The sequence below is a fragment of the Botryllus schlosseri genome, chromosome 1 (assembly GCF_051294905.1).
Source record: "Botryllus schlosseri isolate E-star chromosome 1, Bs_hap1, whole genome shotgun sequence".
Taxonomy (NCBI): domain Eukaryota; kingdom Metazoa; phylum Chordata; class Ascidiacea; order Stolidobranchia; family Styelidae; genus Botryllus; species Botryllus schlosseri.
The window spans coordinates 36,943,504-36,962,267 of NC_137236.1; the positions used below are offsets into that span (position 1 = coordinate 36,943,504).

The window sequence follows — 18,764 nt, forward strand, 5'->3', positions numbered from 1 at the left end:
ACTCGATATCAGGGAATTTCGTTCGAAGAATGTCACCATTCTTTTATAGATGAGTTTCTCAAATAATATAGCAATACACGGTAGGACTGAGATAGGCCTGTAATTATTCAAGTCAGTTTTATCTCCGGATTTGTGAACAGGAGTAATTTTAGCTATTTTCAAAGCAGCTGGGAAAATGGCCAATTCTACACATTGGTTGAAGTAATACGCTAACGTGGGCCCAATGGCAGGAATGAGAGTTTTTAGTAGGTCGGTAGAAAGTCCATCATGACCCTCTGCCTTTCCAGTTTTCATATCTCTAACTATTTCATAGATCTCTTCCTCACTTGTGTCAGTTATGAAAAACGAATCTAAGCTTGACCTGCAGTAAGCCACTGGGGATATATCAGCGCAATTGGCGAAGTATTTACCTTAGAACAGTGATCCTCAAACTTTTCAAGACACCCCCTCCTTATGATGGAGAAAGATGGCCCCCTCCCCCCTTATCCACATATCACAAAACGCAACCAGGATGATAGCAAACCTAACGGATAGTTACTGACATGGAAGGTTACGACTGTGGATGAGAGACTTTTAAATATTAAATTCAGACTAAATGCAGAGAAATTATCAAGAATGGGGGGAAATCGCGCGAAGCGCGTTATTTTTTTTGTTGAACTCAGCTTCGCGCCCCCATTCAGATGCTTTCACGCCCCCAAAGGTGGGCGCTCCCCCCAGTTTGAGAACCACTGCCTCAGAATTATCATGGTGAAATGTACGAAGAAAAAATTTCATAAGTTCCTGCATTAATTCGATTTTTAGTACGCATTTTATCAATATTTTTACTAAGTTTCTTTAGACTCTCGCGGGCGGCACAGAACGGTGTTGCGGGCCGCATGCGGCCCGCGGGCCGTAGTTTGCCCACCCCTGCAGTAGGATATCGCAGATGAGTCTAGTTCGTAATTTGAGATGCACGTGCTGATAAATGGTAAGTTACGTGGTCCAAGAAGAAAGACATAAATGACGTGATATACAGATATGAGAGAGAAGGGGCCAGAGGCCTACACGGTTTCGACCAGGGGAGGGCAGGGCCGGATCCGGCCCGCAACGGGATTTTGCCCGGCCCGCGGACAGTTCCCCGTCTTACATGATAATGTGACCCGCGGCCGCAGTCTGCCGAGCTTCCCTGCTACTAAACTTCAGATGTTACCGACTGTATGCCATAATACACGTGTGTGGACTGTGTGCCCAGCGTGCGAGAGGGGAGCTTGCGCGTAAGTTTGTCGAAGCGAGAGGAATTGCATTATCGGCATTTGCGATGTACCAAACCCTAATGAATTGATATCTTGGTAAATTTCTGGTAGCGGGCTTATCGAACGCCTTGGAATCTTAATTAAGGATTGCACCGTGTGTTAATTGATACGAGTGAAGCAGTCATGGCGGCGCCTGTATGAAAATGCCGTTTTCAAATCCCCATTCTTCATTAAATACGATTTATTCCTAGTACATGTGGATAAATGGGTGAATAATGTAGCCTATTGATTCAGCAATCCGGCCCGCCAAGTACATAAATTTCCTATATCCAGCCCGCCGACTGGAGAAGCTGCCCGCCCCTGGTTTAGACCGTTTACACATGACTTAACGATGTACAATCACGCTCCTTGCATTTTCGAAGTCATCATCCTCCATCAACTCTACCGCTAACTCTGGTCATGTGGGCGGAGAGAGGATCAAATTATAAAGTACTGTATGGAAGAACCAATATTATTCACATAATTTATTCAATTCATTCAAGGCCAGGTGCATATGGAAACCAGATGCATATAGTAAGCCCCAGAAGTTGCATCGATTACGATGGGCTAAAGATCACGGGAGGCGGCTGAAAAATTGTGGCTTCGGTCCTGGTTACAACCTACAACACACAACCACATACATACTCCTGAACCGGATCGTGACGACCTTTAGTCGATAAACAAGGCTTTGCTAGTGTGACGTCATATTGATCCACAATGTGCTCATACCTCATTTTGAAATCCGCTAGTATGCGCTAAAGAGTGTCCGGAATTTGGATTTCAAAAATATGGCAACCCTACTCTATACTCGTTCCACGATTCATAATAAATGACGACTCAATCTGTGTTTCCATTTTCCAGCAGCCAGTAAAAGGATTTGAATCATGCCTCATACTTCGAAAACGTGACTTGGTTCGAGTCAAAATGTGCAACGACTCGCGATAACTCATGACTCGAAGGTGCTGCAGTCAATGGGCTATCAAAATCTATCTAACCAATTTCCAGCAAACGAGCGTCTAAATTTGTTTTCAATAATCAATGTCTTCACGCAAACGCAGTCTCATCGTATCTCAACAGAAAAGCGCATGGAACACGATACACGATGTTTGGTCATTTGAAACAATTCGCCACCGTAAATAGTATTATTTTACAAAATGGTTGAAATTTCAAATTGTCATAACTTGGCTTCTGCTGCATGCAACTGAGTCAAATTGGGAGCAAGCATACATCTCCATATGGAGCTTGAGGTATCCCTTCCCAGTAAATGTTTCACCGCACACAGCACGTTCAAGATTTTTTGACGCCGGTATGCATCTCCATATGAAGTTTGAGGTTACCCTTCTGAGTAAATGCTTTTCCACACACAGAACATTGATGATTTTTGACGCCAGCATGCATGTCCATATGAAGCTTGAGGCTACCCTTCCAAGTAAATGCTATCCCACACACAGCACATTGATGATTTTTGACGCCTGAATGCATCTCCATATGAAGTTTGAGGCTACCCTTCTGAGTAAATGCTTTTCCACACACAGAACATTGATGATTTTTGACGCCAGCATGCATCTCCATATGAAGCTTGAGGTTACCCTTTTGAGTAAATGCTTTTCCACACACAGAACATTGATGATTTTTGACGCCAGCATGCATGTCCATATGAAGCTTGAGGCTACCCTTCCAAGTAAATGCTATCCCACACACAGCACATTGATGATTTTTGACGCCTGAATGCATCTCCATATGAAGTTTGAGGCTACCCTTCTGAGTAAATGCTTTTCCACACACAGAACATTGATGATTTTTGACGCCAGCATGCATCTCCATATGAAGATTGAGGTTACCCTTTTGAATAAATGTTTTTCCACACACAGCACATTGATGATTTTTGATGCCAGCATGCATCTCCATATGAAGCTTGAGGTTACCCGTTTGAGTAAATACTTTTCCACACACAGAACATTGATAATTTTTGACGCCAGCATACATCTCCATATGAAGTTTCACGCTACCCTTCAAAGGAAATGCTTTCTCACACACAGCAGATTGGTGATTTTTGACGCCAGCACGCCTCTCCATATGAAGTTTGAGGCTACCCTTTTGAGTAAATGCTTTCCCACACACAGCACATTCATGATTTTTGATGCCAGCATGGTTATCCATATGAAGTTTGAGGTTACCCTTCTGAGTAAATGCTTTCCCGCACACAGCACATTCATGATTTTTGATGCCAGCATGGATCTTCATATGAAGCTTGAGGTTACTCTTCTGAGTAAAAGCTTTTCCACACACATTGCATTCATGGTTCTTGACTTCATCGTGCGTCTTCATATGAAGCTTCAGGCTACCCTTCTCAGTAACTGCTTTCCCACACAAAGCACATTCATGATTTTTGATGCCAGCATGGATCTCCATATGAAGCTTGAGGTTACCCGTTCGAGTAAATACTTTTCCACACACATAACATTGATAATTTTTGACGCCAGCATGCATCTCCATATGAAGTTTCACGCTACCCTTTTGAGTAAATGCTTTCCCACACACAGCACATTCATGATTTTTGATGCCAGCATGGATCTTCATATGAAGCTTGAGGTTACCCTTCTGAGTAAATGCTTTTCCACACATGTCACATTCATAATTTTTGACGCCAGCATGCATCTGCATATGAAGCTTGAGGTGACCCTTTTGAGTAAATGCTTTTCCACACACAGCACATTCATGATTTTTGACGCCAGCATGGATCTTCATATGAAGCTTGAGGTTACCCTTCTGAGTAAAAGCTTTTCCACACACATTGCATTCATGGTTCTTATCTTCATCATGCGTCTTCATATGAAGCTTCAGGCTATCCTTCTCAGTAAATGCTTTCCCGCACACAGCACATTGGTGATTTTGGACGACAGCATGCATCTTCATATGAAGTTTGAGGCTACCCTTTTGAGTAAATGCTTTCCCACACACAGCACATTCATGATTTTTGATGCCAGCATGGATCTTCATATGAAGCTTGAGGTAACCCTTCTGAGTAAATGCTTTTCCACATATATCACATTCATAATTTTTGACGCCAGCATGCATCTCCATATGAAGCTTGAGGTTACCCGTTCGAGTAAATACTTTTCCACACACATAACATTGATAATTTTTGACGCCAGCATGCATCTCCATATGAAGTTTCACGCTACCCTTTTGAGTAAATGCTTTCCCACACACAGCACATTCATGATTTTTGATGCCAGCATGGATCTTCATATGAAGCTTGAGGTTACCCTTCTGAGTAAATGCTTTTCCACACATGTCACATTCATAATTTTTGACGCCAGCATGCATCTGCATATGAAGCTTGAGGTGACCCTTTTGAGTAAATGCTTTTCCACACACAGCACATTCATGATTTTTGACGCCAGCATGGATCTTCATATGAAGCTTGAGGTTACCCTTCTGAGTAAAAGCTTTTCCACACACATTGCATTCATGGTTCTTATCTTCATCATGCGTCTTCATATGAAGCTTCAGGCTATCCTTCTCAGTAAATGCTTTCCCGCACACAGCACATTGGTGATTTTGGACGACAGCATGCATCTTCATATGAAGTTTGAGGCTACCCTTTTGAGTAAATGCTTTCCCACACACAGCACATTCATGATTTTTGACGCCAGCATGGATCTTCATATGAAGCTTGAGGTTACCCTTCTGAGTAAATGCTTTTCCACACATATCACATTCATAATTTTTGACGCCAGCATGCATCTCCATATGAAGCTTGAGGTGACCCCCTTGAGTAAATGCTTTTCCACACACAGCACATTCATGATTTTTGACGCCAGCATGGATCTTCATATGAAGCTTGAGGTTACCCTTCTGAGTAAAAGCTTTTCCACACACATTGCATTCATGGTTCTTGACTTCATCATGCGTCTTCATATGAAGCTTCAGGTTACCCTTGCCAGTAAATGCTTTCCCGCACACAGCACATTCATGATTTTTGATGCCAGCATGGATCTTCATATGAAGCTTGAGGTTACCCTTCTGAGTAAAAGCTTTTCCACACACATTGCATTCATGGTTCTTGACTTCATCGTGCGTCTTCATATGAAGCTTCAGGTTACCCTTGCCAGTAAATGCTTTCCCACACACATCGCATTCATGATTTTTGACGGCGGAATGCATATCCTCTGATCCTCCCCCACTCTTGTAAATATAACCTAAATGATATTTCAAGTCATGATGAATAGTTAGAATATGAGAGTCTGTAACACTCATCCGTTGAAATGATGGCTACTGATTGCATCTATATAGAAATTGAGGTGAAATAGTACATGAAATCTTTAAGCGTAAAATGTTAGGCACAAATTTCTAAGATTTTGTAACAAAGTTTGCTATCTCTAATAATGATACGATCCTTCTTGTCGCTAAAAGTTAATTTATTAATGACAACAATAATTTTGATACAATTTTTGACTGTGTGAGGCTTTTAATCTTGATTGATCATAACGCAACATACAAAACCGGTAGCACAAAGCTGCGCACATTAGTTGCAATGACACATCTGTAAAGTCGTGATCACTCACAGCATTGTCACAAAGTGCTATCGCTTCAATGTGATGTAGAACTGGCATTCTAGTTATTGTGGTCGCATAAAAGGAACATATTTCCATATTATTCACAATTTTGTCACGTCTTAACGAGTCAAAATCAAACACTCGACTCGAAGCCTAATACTCGATTTTCCCGGCTCCCCTTATCACGCTTGACATATGCCTACTGTCCCCCTAAAAGAAGTCATCAGAAGGGCGATTTTTTTACCTAAAAACGAAAGATTTTGACCTAAAATATCTAAATTTTGACATTGTTTGACCTTAAAAGACCAAATTTTGACCTACCGTATGCAAATTAGGTGTTTTCATAAAACATGTTAGAATTGTACTACTTATACTCATTTCTGGTTTGAACTGTCTGTCCTTACGAAGTAGTTTTCCCTGAAAAACTTTCTCACTCAATAACTGACAATTTATTACATGACAAAATATTATTTAAACAAAATCTGGCCCTATGATGAATTCCAGTACATGACGTACTATGGTGAAAATAATTGAAATTTGTTGTAGCACAACGAAAGATACTTTCCTACATTCTCGGCAAGGATATCTAGATATCTAGTTCTAGATAGACCTGATTCTCGGGTAAAAAGTGTCTGTCTTTGCTAACTAGCTTGCCAAGAATGGAGATGTGGCGAGATAGCGTAGTGGGATAATCCACAGCTACAACACCAATAGGTTGTGGGTTCTACTCCGACCGAGGTCGACTCCAGAATTCCTACCCAAGTGTTGAATGTTGATCTAGGTTCCTTCTGCCATCTCATCCGCGTAAGCAGTGTCTTACAAATAGCATTGAATCGGGCCGTGCTAAATGTTGGCAGATACTCGACGGATACGGAATCGAAAATATAAGGAATATCGGCCCGCTGTAAATGACCATTGTAGTCGACAAACACCATGAATATACAAACAACATCAAGAAGAATAGAGAAAGAAAGTTCAACTGTGGCAGCTGTTGGCTGACTACACTGAAGTTTCTGCGTGCGTACACTGCTGGTGACACACAGTGTTGCTTCATTCTGACGATGGTGTACATCTCAATTTTTCATAAAGATGTAAGAACCATGCAATGCCCACGCAGTCTTGCTTCACTTAGGATATTGCGGTCCCTTGAGCATAACGCCGTGCCAACATATTTGTGTCATTTGACTGTTCATGATACACACTGTGCAGACAATGCGCTGTCTGCAATGGTAGGCCTATAAAGTAGGCTAGGGTTTTTGGCTCAAATCCAACAGGTAGAAGCGAAATTTCTATGGTAGAAATATTTCGATTTATTATTTAAAAATGACAAATAAAATTCATAGAATTTTCAGTCCACCCCATAAATTTGTTAGGCTGTCAGTGGAGATGATGCATGACAAAGTCGGCTCAATTCCAACGACTGTACGCGCAGCTATTGTAGTAGAAAAATGTTTAATTCTATGATCTTACATTAAATAATGTAAGGACTGGCCGCCGTAAATACTATTTTATTCAAATGCAATTTTTTCTACTGCAACAACATCGCTTGTACTGCTTGAAATTGAGCTCAATTTGGTGTGCGTCGTCTCTACAGACAGCCTAACAATTTTAGATGATGGGCTTAAAATTTGAATTGTTATTTATTTTTTATATAATAAATCCAAAACTTTTTGATGCAAGAACTTCGCATCTACTGGTTTGAATTAAGCCAAATTTTGGTGTGCAGCATTGTTTTAGCCGACATAACAATTTTATAACGTAGCCGGAGAAATTTTGAACAATTTTGAACAACCTTATTGTGGTTAGATATTGGGATACCCTAACCACAACTTTGACTCTAACCCTCCCCCGACCCTAATCCTCCCCCAACACTAAAAACACCCCCTCCCTGACCTACAGTTAGAATATCAATCACCATACGTTATTTATAAGTCCCAATAGGGGACAACACGATTGAAAATCGAGATAAGGGATGAATCCGGGTGGGGGGGCGTTAGCCTTCACCATAGACCTTATTTTTGTAAATTTTTGACTTTTATTTTTCTGTCGGGTTTAGGTAAGAAATCATGCAATAAGACAGACGTATACTATTTTTCTTCATTTTTAGCCACTGCTCTCATCAACTCTCACCGAATACGCCTCATTCAAGAGCTTTCATAAACAATAGAGTGTAGAGACATGCAAAAAACTACATGGTCCAAAGTTACCCCACATGCTGCGAAAACTTCGAACATGGATAATTCAAAAAAGACTTTGGACCAGTTAATTCTATTTCTAATATCTGCTCCATAACCTCAGAAAAACACAAAGCTTGCCCCCTGCACTCTAGCATTTCAAAGATTCCAAGGAAAATTGTGAAAAATTATCAAGTACCCTCGTTTATGGTATAGGCCTATTGAACGATTATTCCGGTGCGGCGTCAACCGAATTTTGCACTATTCACCACCAATGTTTGGGTCAAGACCTTGACTTCAAGAATCAATGGCCCGCGTGGTAATTTTCGTAATAAATAACTTTATATATATATAATTATATATATTAATCGCTGTTGTTTGGCTAAATTTTTTATGCAACTTCATGTTTTAGGGGGTGCTAAGTTCGAAAATAGATTATATTTTTGTATCATCGATACTTCTCAGGCTACATCGCCTCCCAATTATGACACTAAATACATCTACTGGTGTATTGGACGGAGAAAGAAATCAGGGCTGTGATGAGTCGACTTGAGTTATTTTTTGAAATGCGTAAAACGATTCGACTCCAGTCAATTTGTCTATTGACTCGACTGGTACTCGAGTCATTGTGCATGACTTGAACCAAGTCATATGACTCGAGACTAGGATGGCCCAAACAGACATTTCATTGTAACTTCGAAGAATAGTAAAGTCACCACACTATTCGTATTTGTCTATCTGTCCTGGTACCTCGAAGATAGGTCCAGAAACTGTTAGGACTGAGGAAAGTTACGATGTTATGAATGCGAGCCATCCTATATCACTCGAGCAGAGTTGAAAAAAATCGTGTATTAACAATGTGTGTATTGTTTTCGTGTTGCTTCTTTCCTTCTGATTTACGCAAGACTTGTAAAATTTAAGGTAAGGTGGCAGTAAAGGGTTAGAAATTTGCAATTTAACGCTAGAATTGAGTTGACATAAATGTTCCATCCGCAACAATGGATGCCTGGTCATCAATCAATCATAAATCATTGCTTCGCATCGCTTAGACGTCAGATCAGCCTGATTTCAAACACCGTGCAGCCCACGGGGCGTCACCACACAATAATAAACACTGTTTGATAGCTTACATTTCCTTGTGACGTCATGAATCCAAATTTTCGAATTTTTGTTTTATGGCTCCTTTAAAGCCAAGATTTTTGATATGCGGCTCGAGCATGAAGCCGGGCTGCCCACCCCTACTCTATACTCATTGACTCGGACTTGATCTGGTGGTGAATTGAAAATGACTAGACTTGACTCGTGTCAAAACTATAAAAGTGAGATTGACTTGTAACTCGGCGCGACTGATAAATTGATGCATACTGATTTCTCATACCGGTATATAATCAATTTGGCTCTATTGTATGCAGACAAAGAGAGAAAAATTTATCAATAATCAAGTGGCCTGTATAATCCTTCATCAACCGAATATCGCCCTTTGGCAAAAAAGGTTGGACACTCTATTCTGTGCCGAAGCGGGTCAGTGAGTGTGTGCCAGAGTGAAATTAGTGGCAATCTTACACACAATTTTCTGTTTAATAATTTAATTCTTCTATAAAGAAACCCTTTTGTCGCGCGCAACTTATTCTACAGCGCTGGGGCAATTACGTTCACAATAAGGTCATTCGTCATGTTCACAATAATCCCAGTCCACGGTTAAGGGTTAGCGTCATTAGGTTTGGGGGTGAGGGTCCTTAGGTTGGGGGCAATAGGGTCATTAGGTCAGGGTGTCACTATCATTAGGGGGAAGGTATAGCGTATAGTGGTGAGCGTTGGCCCGGCAACACCTACGTAGGTGGCCCGAGCTCCTCGTCCCATGTGTCACTGTTCTTATAGCGATAAAAAAGCCGAGAAGAAAGACCCAATGAAGAAAGAAGGACAAGAGCAAGAAGATACGGTAGACTAAAAGGAATGATGCATAAAGATTAACATCGAAAAAAGCATTGCACATGAGTGAGTCTTGTTCAAATGAAAATATAATTTTACAACTACACTGAGCAACAATTTTGAACGAAAAAATTGTTGACTTTGATTTTGCACTTGATTTAGGATGATTTTGGTGTGCCGATTCCCGAAAATGCCACTGGTTTTCTTCTATCACGTCAAGTTTTTGCTCGACGACATATATGCCCAAAATATGCAAATTTTCACGAAGTTAGCCATATTACTTTTCTATACCATATAGAAATCCACACTTTATCATATAAGTTATATTATATAGCCAAGGGGTAAATTAAATTATTAGGAAAAAAGGTACTGGTATCGATCTAGGCCGAGGCTTTCACCCATTTTTGGTTAGAGGATGCAGTCATCGAAGGATATATTTCATTTCGCATATTAGATACAAACTGCAGGATATGGCAAGCAAGATAAACATTACATTTACTAATAACTATAGGTCCCATGCCCCATTCAGCATATTCAGTTAAACTTGAAACTCATATAAGCTAGATAATTTGGATCAAGATGAAGATCTTAATATAGCAGGCATAATGATGAAGATGAAGAAATCAAAGATGATTCAGAACGTAGAGTATTCCATCAACACAAGTTGATTGATCAGACATACGCTTTGGGACTTGGAAGATAAATATTCGGAACTTTTAGCATCCTTGCGAATTGAGAAAAGATTAATACTTGGCGAGAGAGCAAAGATATCTCACTTTCTGTCATCAGAAACGGCGTTTTCATCATAGGGCTACTTTCGGCAGCTTTGTGTATTGCCGTGGTACTGACATTGGCATGATACTGTTACCATGGGTTGGTGGAGGAGTTAGGAATCCCGATTCACAACTCTAGTGAATGGCAAATGTCAATATTGGTATCTCAAAAAAGATCCTAAAAAGTGACATTCTCGAAAATGGCAATGTCTTAGGTGCAGTAACAATTGCACACTCAGTTAGTCTTCGTGGATAATACAGAAACATTGAATTGTTGCAATATCACAAGCACGATTGGATGATATGTGCCAGCTTCAAAATATTGTGTATGCCTATTTTCAGTTGTCAGACAATAAGGATGCACATATTGCACATGTACTCTTGATATAAATGTGCCACTGCACAGCCATATGTCTGTGTCGGACAGCAGACATTCAAAAAAGCTAAAATATCTAAATCAAAAATCACCAGTGTCAGTGTTTACCAGTGTCATTGATAAGGATAGGACCCTCGTCCCCAACCTTTGACCGAATGTCATAAACCCTCAACCGTGGACTGACCTTATCGTGAACATACCGATCATATTTTGAACGTAGACACTGATCTTACTGTCAACATATAACATAATCACAGCAAACCTCCTCGTACTGACCTGACTGACACTGACAGTTTTCTATAATACCCACTTCCACGATATTGTTGTTATTGTAATCACATCACGGCCAACACTAAACGGCGGACCGAGCCGACCGTAAACAGGCGGAACTTGCAATGCTGATCCGGTACCGATTGTCAATTTTTGTTCACCGACGTTTATCGGCCGCTGATAATGATCATGCACTGGACGAGTGTACCTTTTTCGACGTGGTACACCCTTTGAACGTTTCCTCAACACTCGTACACCCCTGTTCATTAGGGGTCTTCAAAAATAACTTTTTTTCTCAAATCGTACTGGCTACTTGATAAAATTGTTAGGTTACCTAACTTAAGCCTACACACCAAATTTGGTTCAATTCCAACCAGTAGCCGCATTGCTACGGGAGAAGAAAGTTTTTATTTATTATATAAAAATAAATAACGAAAGATTTGAATTTTTTCTGTTCACGCCATGAAAGCATTAGGTCAGTGGTTCCCAACCTTTTTCCAGCCACGTACCATTTTGAGGTTTTATGCAGTGCTCGCGTACCACCTATATAAGTTACTCGCGTTTCCACCATTTATGACGTCATACTCACGTATTAGGCCTATGCGAGGTGTATTAACCAATTCTATTAAACTAGGCCAGGGATGTCAAACATACGGCCCGTGGGCCGGATCCGGCCGCCAGACGATTTTATCCGGCCCGCATAGCAATTCTGAGTACATTGAAAAAAGATTATATTATACATCACATCCACATTAATAAACCAAATTATAACGTCCGCGTTGACAGTTAAATATCTTGTATTCATCACAACGCATACGCAGGGCTAACGCCAGATTATGACTAACGCAGGGGTGGCCAACCTTTTTGCCATTCACGGCCGCATTTCGACCACTCGCGTAGCCTACGGTTGTATTCCAGGGCATAGTCGTAATGAACGAGCTGGACGCCAAATACCCAGGTTAAAGTGTCTATGTCCATTTCTGGTGTACTCCGGACAAATCTATTTAATGATAGGCTCACTATGCGCACCAAAATCGCGAGTGGTCACTGGTAATGTTAAGGAAGTAAGTGCTCATAGTCGCGCGAAGCGCGAAAAAAATTCAGATTCACCAATGAATATCGTCATTGATATTAGTAGTTTATGAAACATTTATCCTTTCTCATCCCGTGTGATCAGATTCACTGGTATAGAGTTGATGTAGGGGAGTTTTCGAAAATTTAAAGCAAGTTATAAATTATGATGCATCTTCGGGTGGGCCAATTGGTATTAGTCACTTTGTAGCATGCTGTTATTTCTTGACCTCTTATCAGGATTGTTAGTATAGTGAGGAGCACACGATTCCGAGCTGATATTTCCATGTGAGGCGCATCATTTTCACTGATGTTTGCATCTGTATTGTGGGGCTCTGATTGCAAAGGGTGATACTATATAAAAATCGAAAAACGTAGTTGCATTGAATCGCGCGCAGCGTGAAGAAAATTTCAAGAATAATTAAAATCTTTCAAGAAATCGGGATTCAATTCGGAAATTCGAATTGCATGTCGACGGCCACCAACACATACTAATTGAATTCCGTGTCTACGGCCGCAGGTTGGCCACCTCTGGACTAAAGCAAAGGGAACACTGAAATATGACTACTTGTATCGCCGGTAATGCCATTGTTTTAGCGGTTCTTAACTGTATTCAACCGGACAAACATCGTATTTTCGACAATTTCATTGCTCGCAAATATTGGTGTTGAGACTCGCTAGAATGAAACCCCTACGGTCCGTGTATTATCTATATATGCTTGATAATAAAGTATTCCAGCGAGAAGCAATGGCACGAGGCAACATTTTGGATTCCGTTGACTGGTCCGGCCAGCGAGCGATTTCATGACTTCGATCCGACCCGCGATGCAATTTGAGCTTGACACCTCTGAACTAGCCATTATCAGCCAGGGTTGATGGAATGTATGGAATTGTGTTTTTCACCACCAGTCACAAGAAGAACAACATAATGAAATAAAAACACAGCACAACAAAAAGTCAATTTATTTAATGCGATGGCTGTACTTATTTATTTTCCACTAGCTTGTCGATGCGTGGCATACGTTTGCTTACAGCGCATCGAAAGTCATGTATGTTCGCAACAAGTCGGTTTCGTTTCTTCGACTTGATAGCAATCAGGGGTGAAAATCCTTGCTCGCATTCCCACGTATAAGGGAAAATTAGCAGCTGGGGAATAGCGCGGGACGACGGCTTCAAAAAAACTCAAAATCAACCTCACCTGAACTAATTACTCCCTTCGGTCGAAAAAAGCAGAATCTACTCGCGTACCACCTGGAAGACCTTCGCGTACCACTAGTGGTACGCGTACCACAGGTTGGGAACCACTGCATTAGGTTGTCTATAAAAACGATGTTCTTCAAATTTGGTTCAATTCTAACCAGTAGAAGCGGAGTTATTGCCGTCAACAAATTTGGATTGGAATAAAATAGTATTTGGTCACAGAGTCTATTCGCAGCCAGTTAAGCCGCCCACCACGCAATTTGGAATTTATTTCGTGTCAGCCCAAAAACAGCATGACATTACGAACGATAATCAACCTAAATGTAACAGTATTGGAGAGAGAGTAGATAAAGCCACTGCTGCAGAAGCGGTATTTCAGATCAGCGATGATAGCAGGCGCACCAGCCTACTGCGTATCAGTCCTGCCCAACATCACACACAGTCGATTGTAGCACTTGGGCTGCAAGAGATGTCAGTAACCTCAGATCATAGTGTCCTATATGGTGTCGACACAGGCAAATCTCACGCCTCAGTGAAATTGTATCACGTCACAATTTCCATTTGGCTACAGGCAATTTGACGGTCATTTCTGACCGGCTTGCCAAGCATTAAATTTGGTAAAACGGGTATTAATCGAAAGCTGACTCTCCACTGATTACGAAAATATAAATTTTATTCCGCTCGTATCCCTGGAACTCCCACAATCAGCCTCGAATTTTTCATTGTTATGGAGATTGGCATTGTGACGCAACAATGGTGTCTGGCTCTTTTTCTCTTGAGCTACTCTCTCGTTTCGCCAGACAGCATTGTTACGTCCTGAGCTACTCTCTCGTTTCGCCAGGCAGCATTGTTGCGTATCAATGCCAATCTCCATAACAATGAAAAATTCGAGGCTGATTGTGGGAGTTCCTGGGCCACGAGCGGAATAAAATTTATATTTTCGTAATCAGTGGAGAATCAGCTTTCGATTGATACCCGTTTTACCAAATTTAATGCTCGGCAAGCCGGTCAAAATGACCGTCAAATTGCCTGTAGCCAAATGGAAATTGTGACGTGATACAATTTCACTGAGGCATGAGATTTGCCTGTGTTGACACCATATAGGACACTATGCTCAGATCGTATGCCGCTATACACAGTCTATTGTCGCTAATTTGCATCACTAATAACAAAATACTAAATTGCAAATGTATGGCGAAATATCGGACATAAAATCGGCATTTTAAAACAAAAGGGTTTCGATTTCAACATGGAAGCTGTTTCGACCCTGGCTGGCTACGTCACTTCATTTATGTGCATTGCGGTATTTATTAACGTCGGGTAGGAAGTACCGATTCAAGAAGTCTGAGCTATCGCGGCGGTTTCCTCAAAAATCACCAAAAGACAAATGACTAGCTGAACACATGTTTGTTAACTGCATACTTTCCAACACCAAACGGAACCATCGGTCTATTGCCGACGGCTAAATGACTAGGAGAAATATTTGCTTATGATATCACAATCAAGCGGTGTACAGTATTACACTTGAGATAACATCGTACCATATTGCTTATTAACCTGTGCGTCAACCTGTACTGACCCATAAACCTGCATTTGTGATAGCTAGCCATCGGCTCATTGTAATTCGGATCTGGTACACCCCTGTACACCCCATCCGAGTGGTACACCCTTCGCAAATTCTGGTACACCCTAGGGTGTACGACAACCCCGGTTGAAGAGCACTGTTCTATAGTACGACTGTACTGTGGGCCAAAGAATATAGAAGGACAAGAAGTGCGAGGTCAGTGTGTCGTCATTTCATTGTTACGTAGGACGTCAGCCATTTTGGTCTCAGAAGCTGCTGCCGTCTGCCTATAATTTGCCTATAGACGCGCTCGCCGGTTCTACTGAAATTGACATTTTGGGTGATTTCGCGCTTTATTTATAAAGTCCGGGTATCAGTGATTAATTTATACTCTAACTTATCATTACTAAGAAACTGAAACGAACGCTAGCCCAGGAATATATTAAAATAATTAGGAAATGTTCATGGTACAGAACTTGAAGATTATGGTTTCATATCGCAACACCCATTGCAATAGTACATTTAGTCTTAAAGTTATGGCAAATGTATAATATTGCAAGAGATGTTGTGATAAAAAAGTAATGCAATATAGTTCAAACTACAATTATATATATACACATAATGCCGAGTATAATGACAGCCACAACAAGAACAAACAAAGAGTAGAATAAGATTAGCCTAAAGGAACAATATGACAATTTACTATATGATATTTGGAGATCCATAATGGAAATAGCATTCCAATAATTTGCGAAAAGTCCGAGTATCAGGGTTTAATTTATAATCTATTATTACCAAGAAACTGAAACGAACCCAGCTATAACCCGAGAATACATGCAAAAATTAATGACTGTTCGTGGTACAGAACTTGAAGACTGGTTTCATCACAACACCCATTGCAATAATACGTTTACCCTTCAAGTTATGGTAAATGTATGTTATTGCAATAGATGTTGTGATCAAAAAGCAATGCAATATAATATAAATAACAATTATATATAACAAATGTAATGTCGAATACCAATTGCAACAACACTAACAAAGAAACAGTAAGACTATAAAGCGACAATAAATATGACAATACGAATAATACAACAATTAAAATGCAATAAATTAGAAATAACAAATATTTATATATAACTTCGAATATAATGGCATTAATCGCAAGCACGCGAACAAAGGAACATTATGAATAAAGGAGCAATAAATATGAAAGTACTAGCCTATATATGATATTGAGAAATCCATAGTATAGAAATAGCAGTCGAAAAAGTAGCGAAACGTGTATCGTGGCCGGAAAATCAGCTCCTAAATACTAGAAAAGCAGTAACTTATAAGGCAAGAACTTAGCAGTGTTCGAAGTATTTGTCTCACTTAATATTTGAACGTGTGGTCAATTTCCCTGCATGACTGTGTGCATTCGATTTCCTCGATACATTTCTTGCATAAGCATGCAGTCTTAATTTAATGTATCGGAGCGCCATTCTGGAAAAGGCGACATTAGCGTGGCACGGGGGGAAATCATTTGGTTTCGAAAGTTTTTCAAAAATTAACAGATCAGGTGAATTTTCGAACCGCGCCAAATCTATATTACTGCGAAAAATTGTTTCTATAATCCGGAAAAAACGGAGCATTGACGGAGTCGGGTGGGTTAAGTATTCATCCTCATTTGCAATTGACAAATTTCCATCCTTAGTGTAGGACCGTATGACTGTTAAATTTGAAGAACTGTGAGATGAACGGAGAACCGGTTCCTGTACGGAAAAATGCGAGCGACAACTCTCGCACTCTGAATGCTTGATTTCCTTAGCGATCACCCAGCCGCAAACGTAATAGTGGGCGTTTACTTCTCCTTCGTCCAGGCAAGCGTCGGCAAGTAACTTCAAATTTTCTTCCACTTCGTGTCTCTCCTCCTGTTCTTGATTTTTGTGGTTGTCCACCGCCGATTTCAAAAAATCTATCAAATTCGCTGAATCATCCTGCTCACAATTCTCCCCTCTGCTGCATCCCATGTACTGCGATACGCAAATGAGTTTTAAGGCGTTACGGAATTGTATCGCTTTCGGGTGTGATTGACCACGGCTTCTTATCTGCAAAATATATATACTATTATAATGTCAAGCATATTTCTGTTACTTCAGCGCAGAATAGATAATACCACATAATAGCCTACCTGCGCAAAAAGATTCTCTACGGCATCTTGCGTGAGGCGGCCAGTGAGAAGGTATTTTAGTTCACCTCCGATTACCAGCGTCTGATGGAGATAGAGGACGCTTTGGGAGGACATCAATATCCCGGTCTGGACAGGCTTCCATCCTGGCTTCGAAAATACGAGGTCCGCAGTCATTTTGATAGCCTTCGATTTTAATTACGATTATAGTGGATAATTGTGATGAGCCATTGCAAAATATCAAATTACCATTTCGATTGATTGTATTTTTGCATCGGAGGTGGCAAATAAACCTTCTACTGGCCTTCTAACATTCATCAAATCGAACCAATTATTGTAAAATTCGCAGAAAAAGGCAGTTGTCTCTGCATCCTTGTTAACAGCACCGCAAGCGTGCATTGCTCGTAGAGCAGACGCGGTGCTGTGACTGAGTACCTGGAATAAATATGATATGGTATATCCAAAACCAACAGATGCATAGGCCTATAGGCCTACATGAAATGCAATATCATGACGAATATTGATATCTCACTTGAGCAGCAGTGCAAACTCTCATCTTTTCCAGTTTTGTCGGGTGGACGTGTTTTTGAGTAAGTTTTGGTGCCATTTTCAGTTCCTTACCCTCCTGGTAGTTGACTAATTCCTTGACGTAAGATGAAGAAACCTAAATTGCGGAGATGATTGTGATGGTTTAAAAATATTAATATTAGTACGTCCTACCATACCGTTGCGGAAGTTAATGGGACATCTGGTATTGTCAATGCATATTCAAGCAAGTAAATCTCATTGGATTGTAGCGTCCCTGATACGGCATGGAAACCTAACAGGGACTTCGTCGTGTTCGTGCTTTCGGGACCTCACCTTTCCGCGATCGCACGCACCGGTAACACAAATCCGCATTGCTTAATACGCATATATTCACATAACGACATAACACCGCAAAACATACACTGGCATAATACTCAACCAACTACGTTACACAACATACATAAATCACTGCACACACCCCAGTAGCCCTGTCAACCCCAGACACTTCCTACTGGCTACTCCACTTGCACTACTACTTCAACTTCAGACCCCAACATACTCGCTCACAACCAGCACCTCCAGCCACACTCCCAGCCAGACCAAGAACTTCTCCTTCTACCAGACTTCCACGTGCAACTCTCCTACCGAACATTCTAGAAACAGCTCAATGACAGCACAATGTGATTACCAGAGCGTTACACTACCCTCCCCTTTCTTGATTAGATTTTCTGAAAAGAATATCTTAATCACCTAATCAACATGCATCAATCATCACGACTGCATAAAATATCACATTGAAGCAATAAACGACCCGCGATTCCGTGAGTAGGCTACACTTCTCCGACTGTTCCCCCACATCACAGCATGTCGCACCAG

General features: G+C 40.8%; 2 protein-coding genes across 2 annotated transcripts in view; one reads left to right on the forward strand and one right to left on the reverse strand.

Annotated features, from left to right (window-relative positions):
* LOC145436101 (actin-related protein 10-like) overlaps positions 1-18,764 on the forward strand; it is a 126,603-nt gene that overhangs the window by 16,975 nt on the left and 90,864 nt on the right. The gene's annotated exons all lie outside the window — the stretch shown is intronic.
* Positions 287-11,379, reverse strand: LOC145448798 (uncharacterized). Its single transcript, XM_080327248.1, has one exon. It carries the CDS (start codon positions 5,532-5,534, stop codon positions 2,559-2,561), a length of 2,976 nt encoding a protein of 991 aa, XP_080183374.1. The 5' UTR covers positions 5,535-11,379; the 3' UTR covers positions 287-2,558.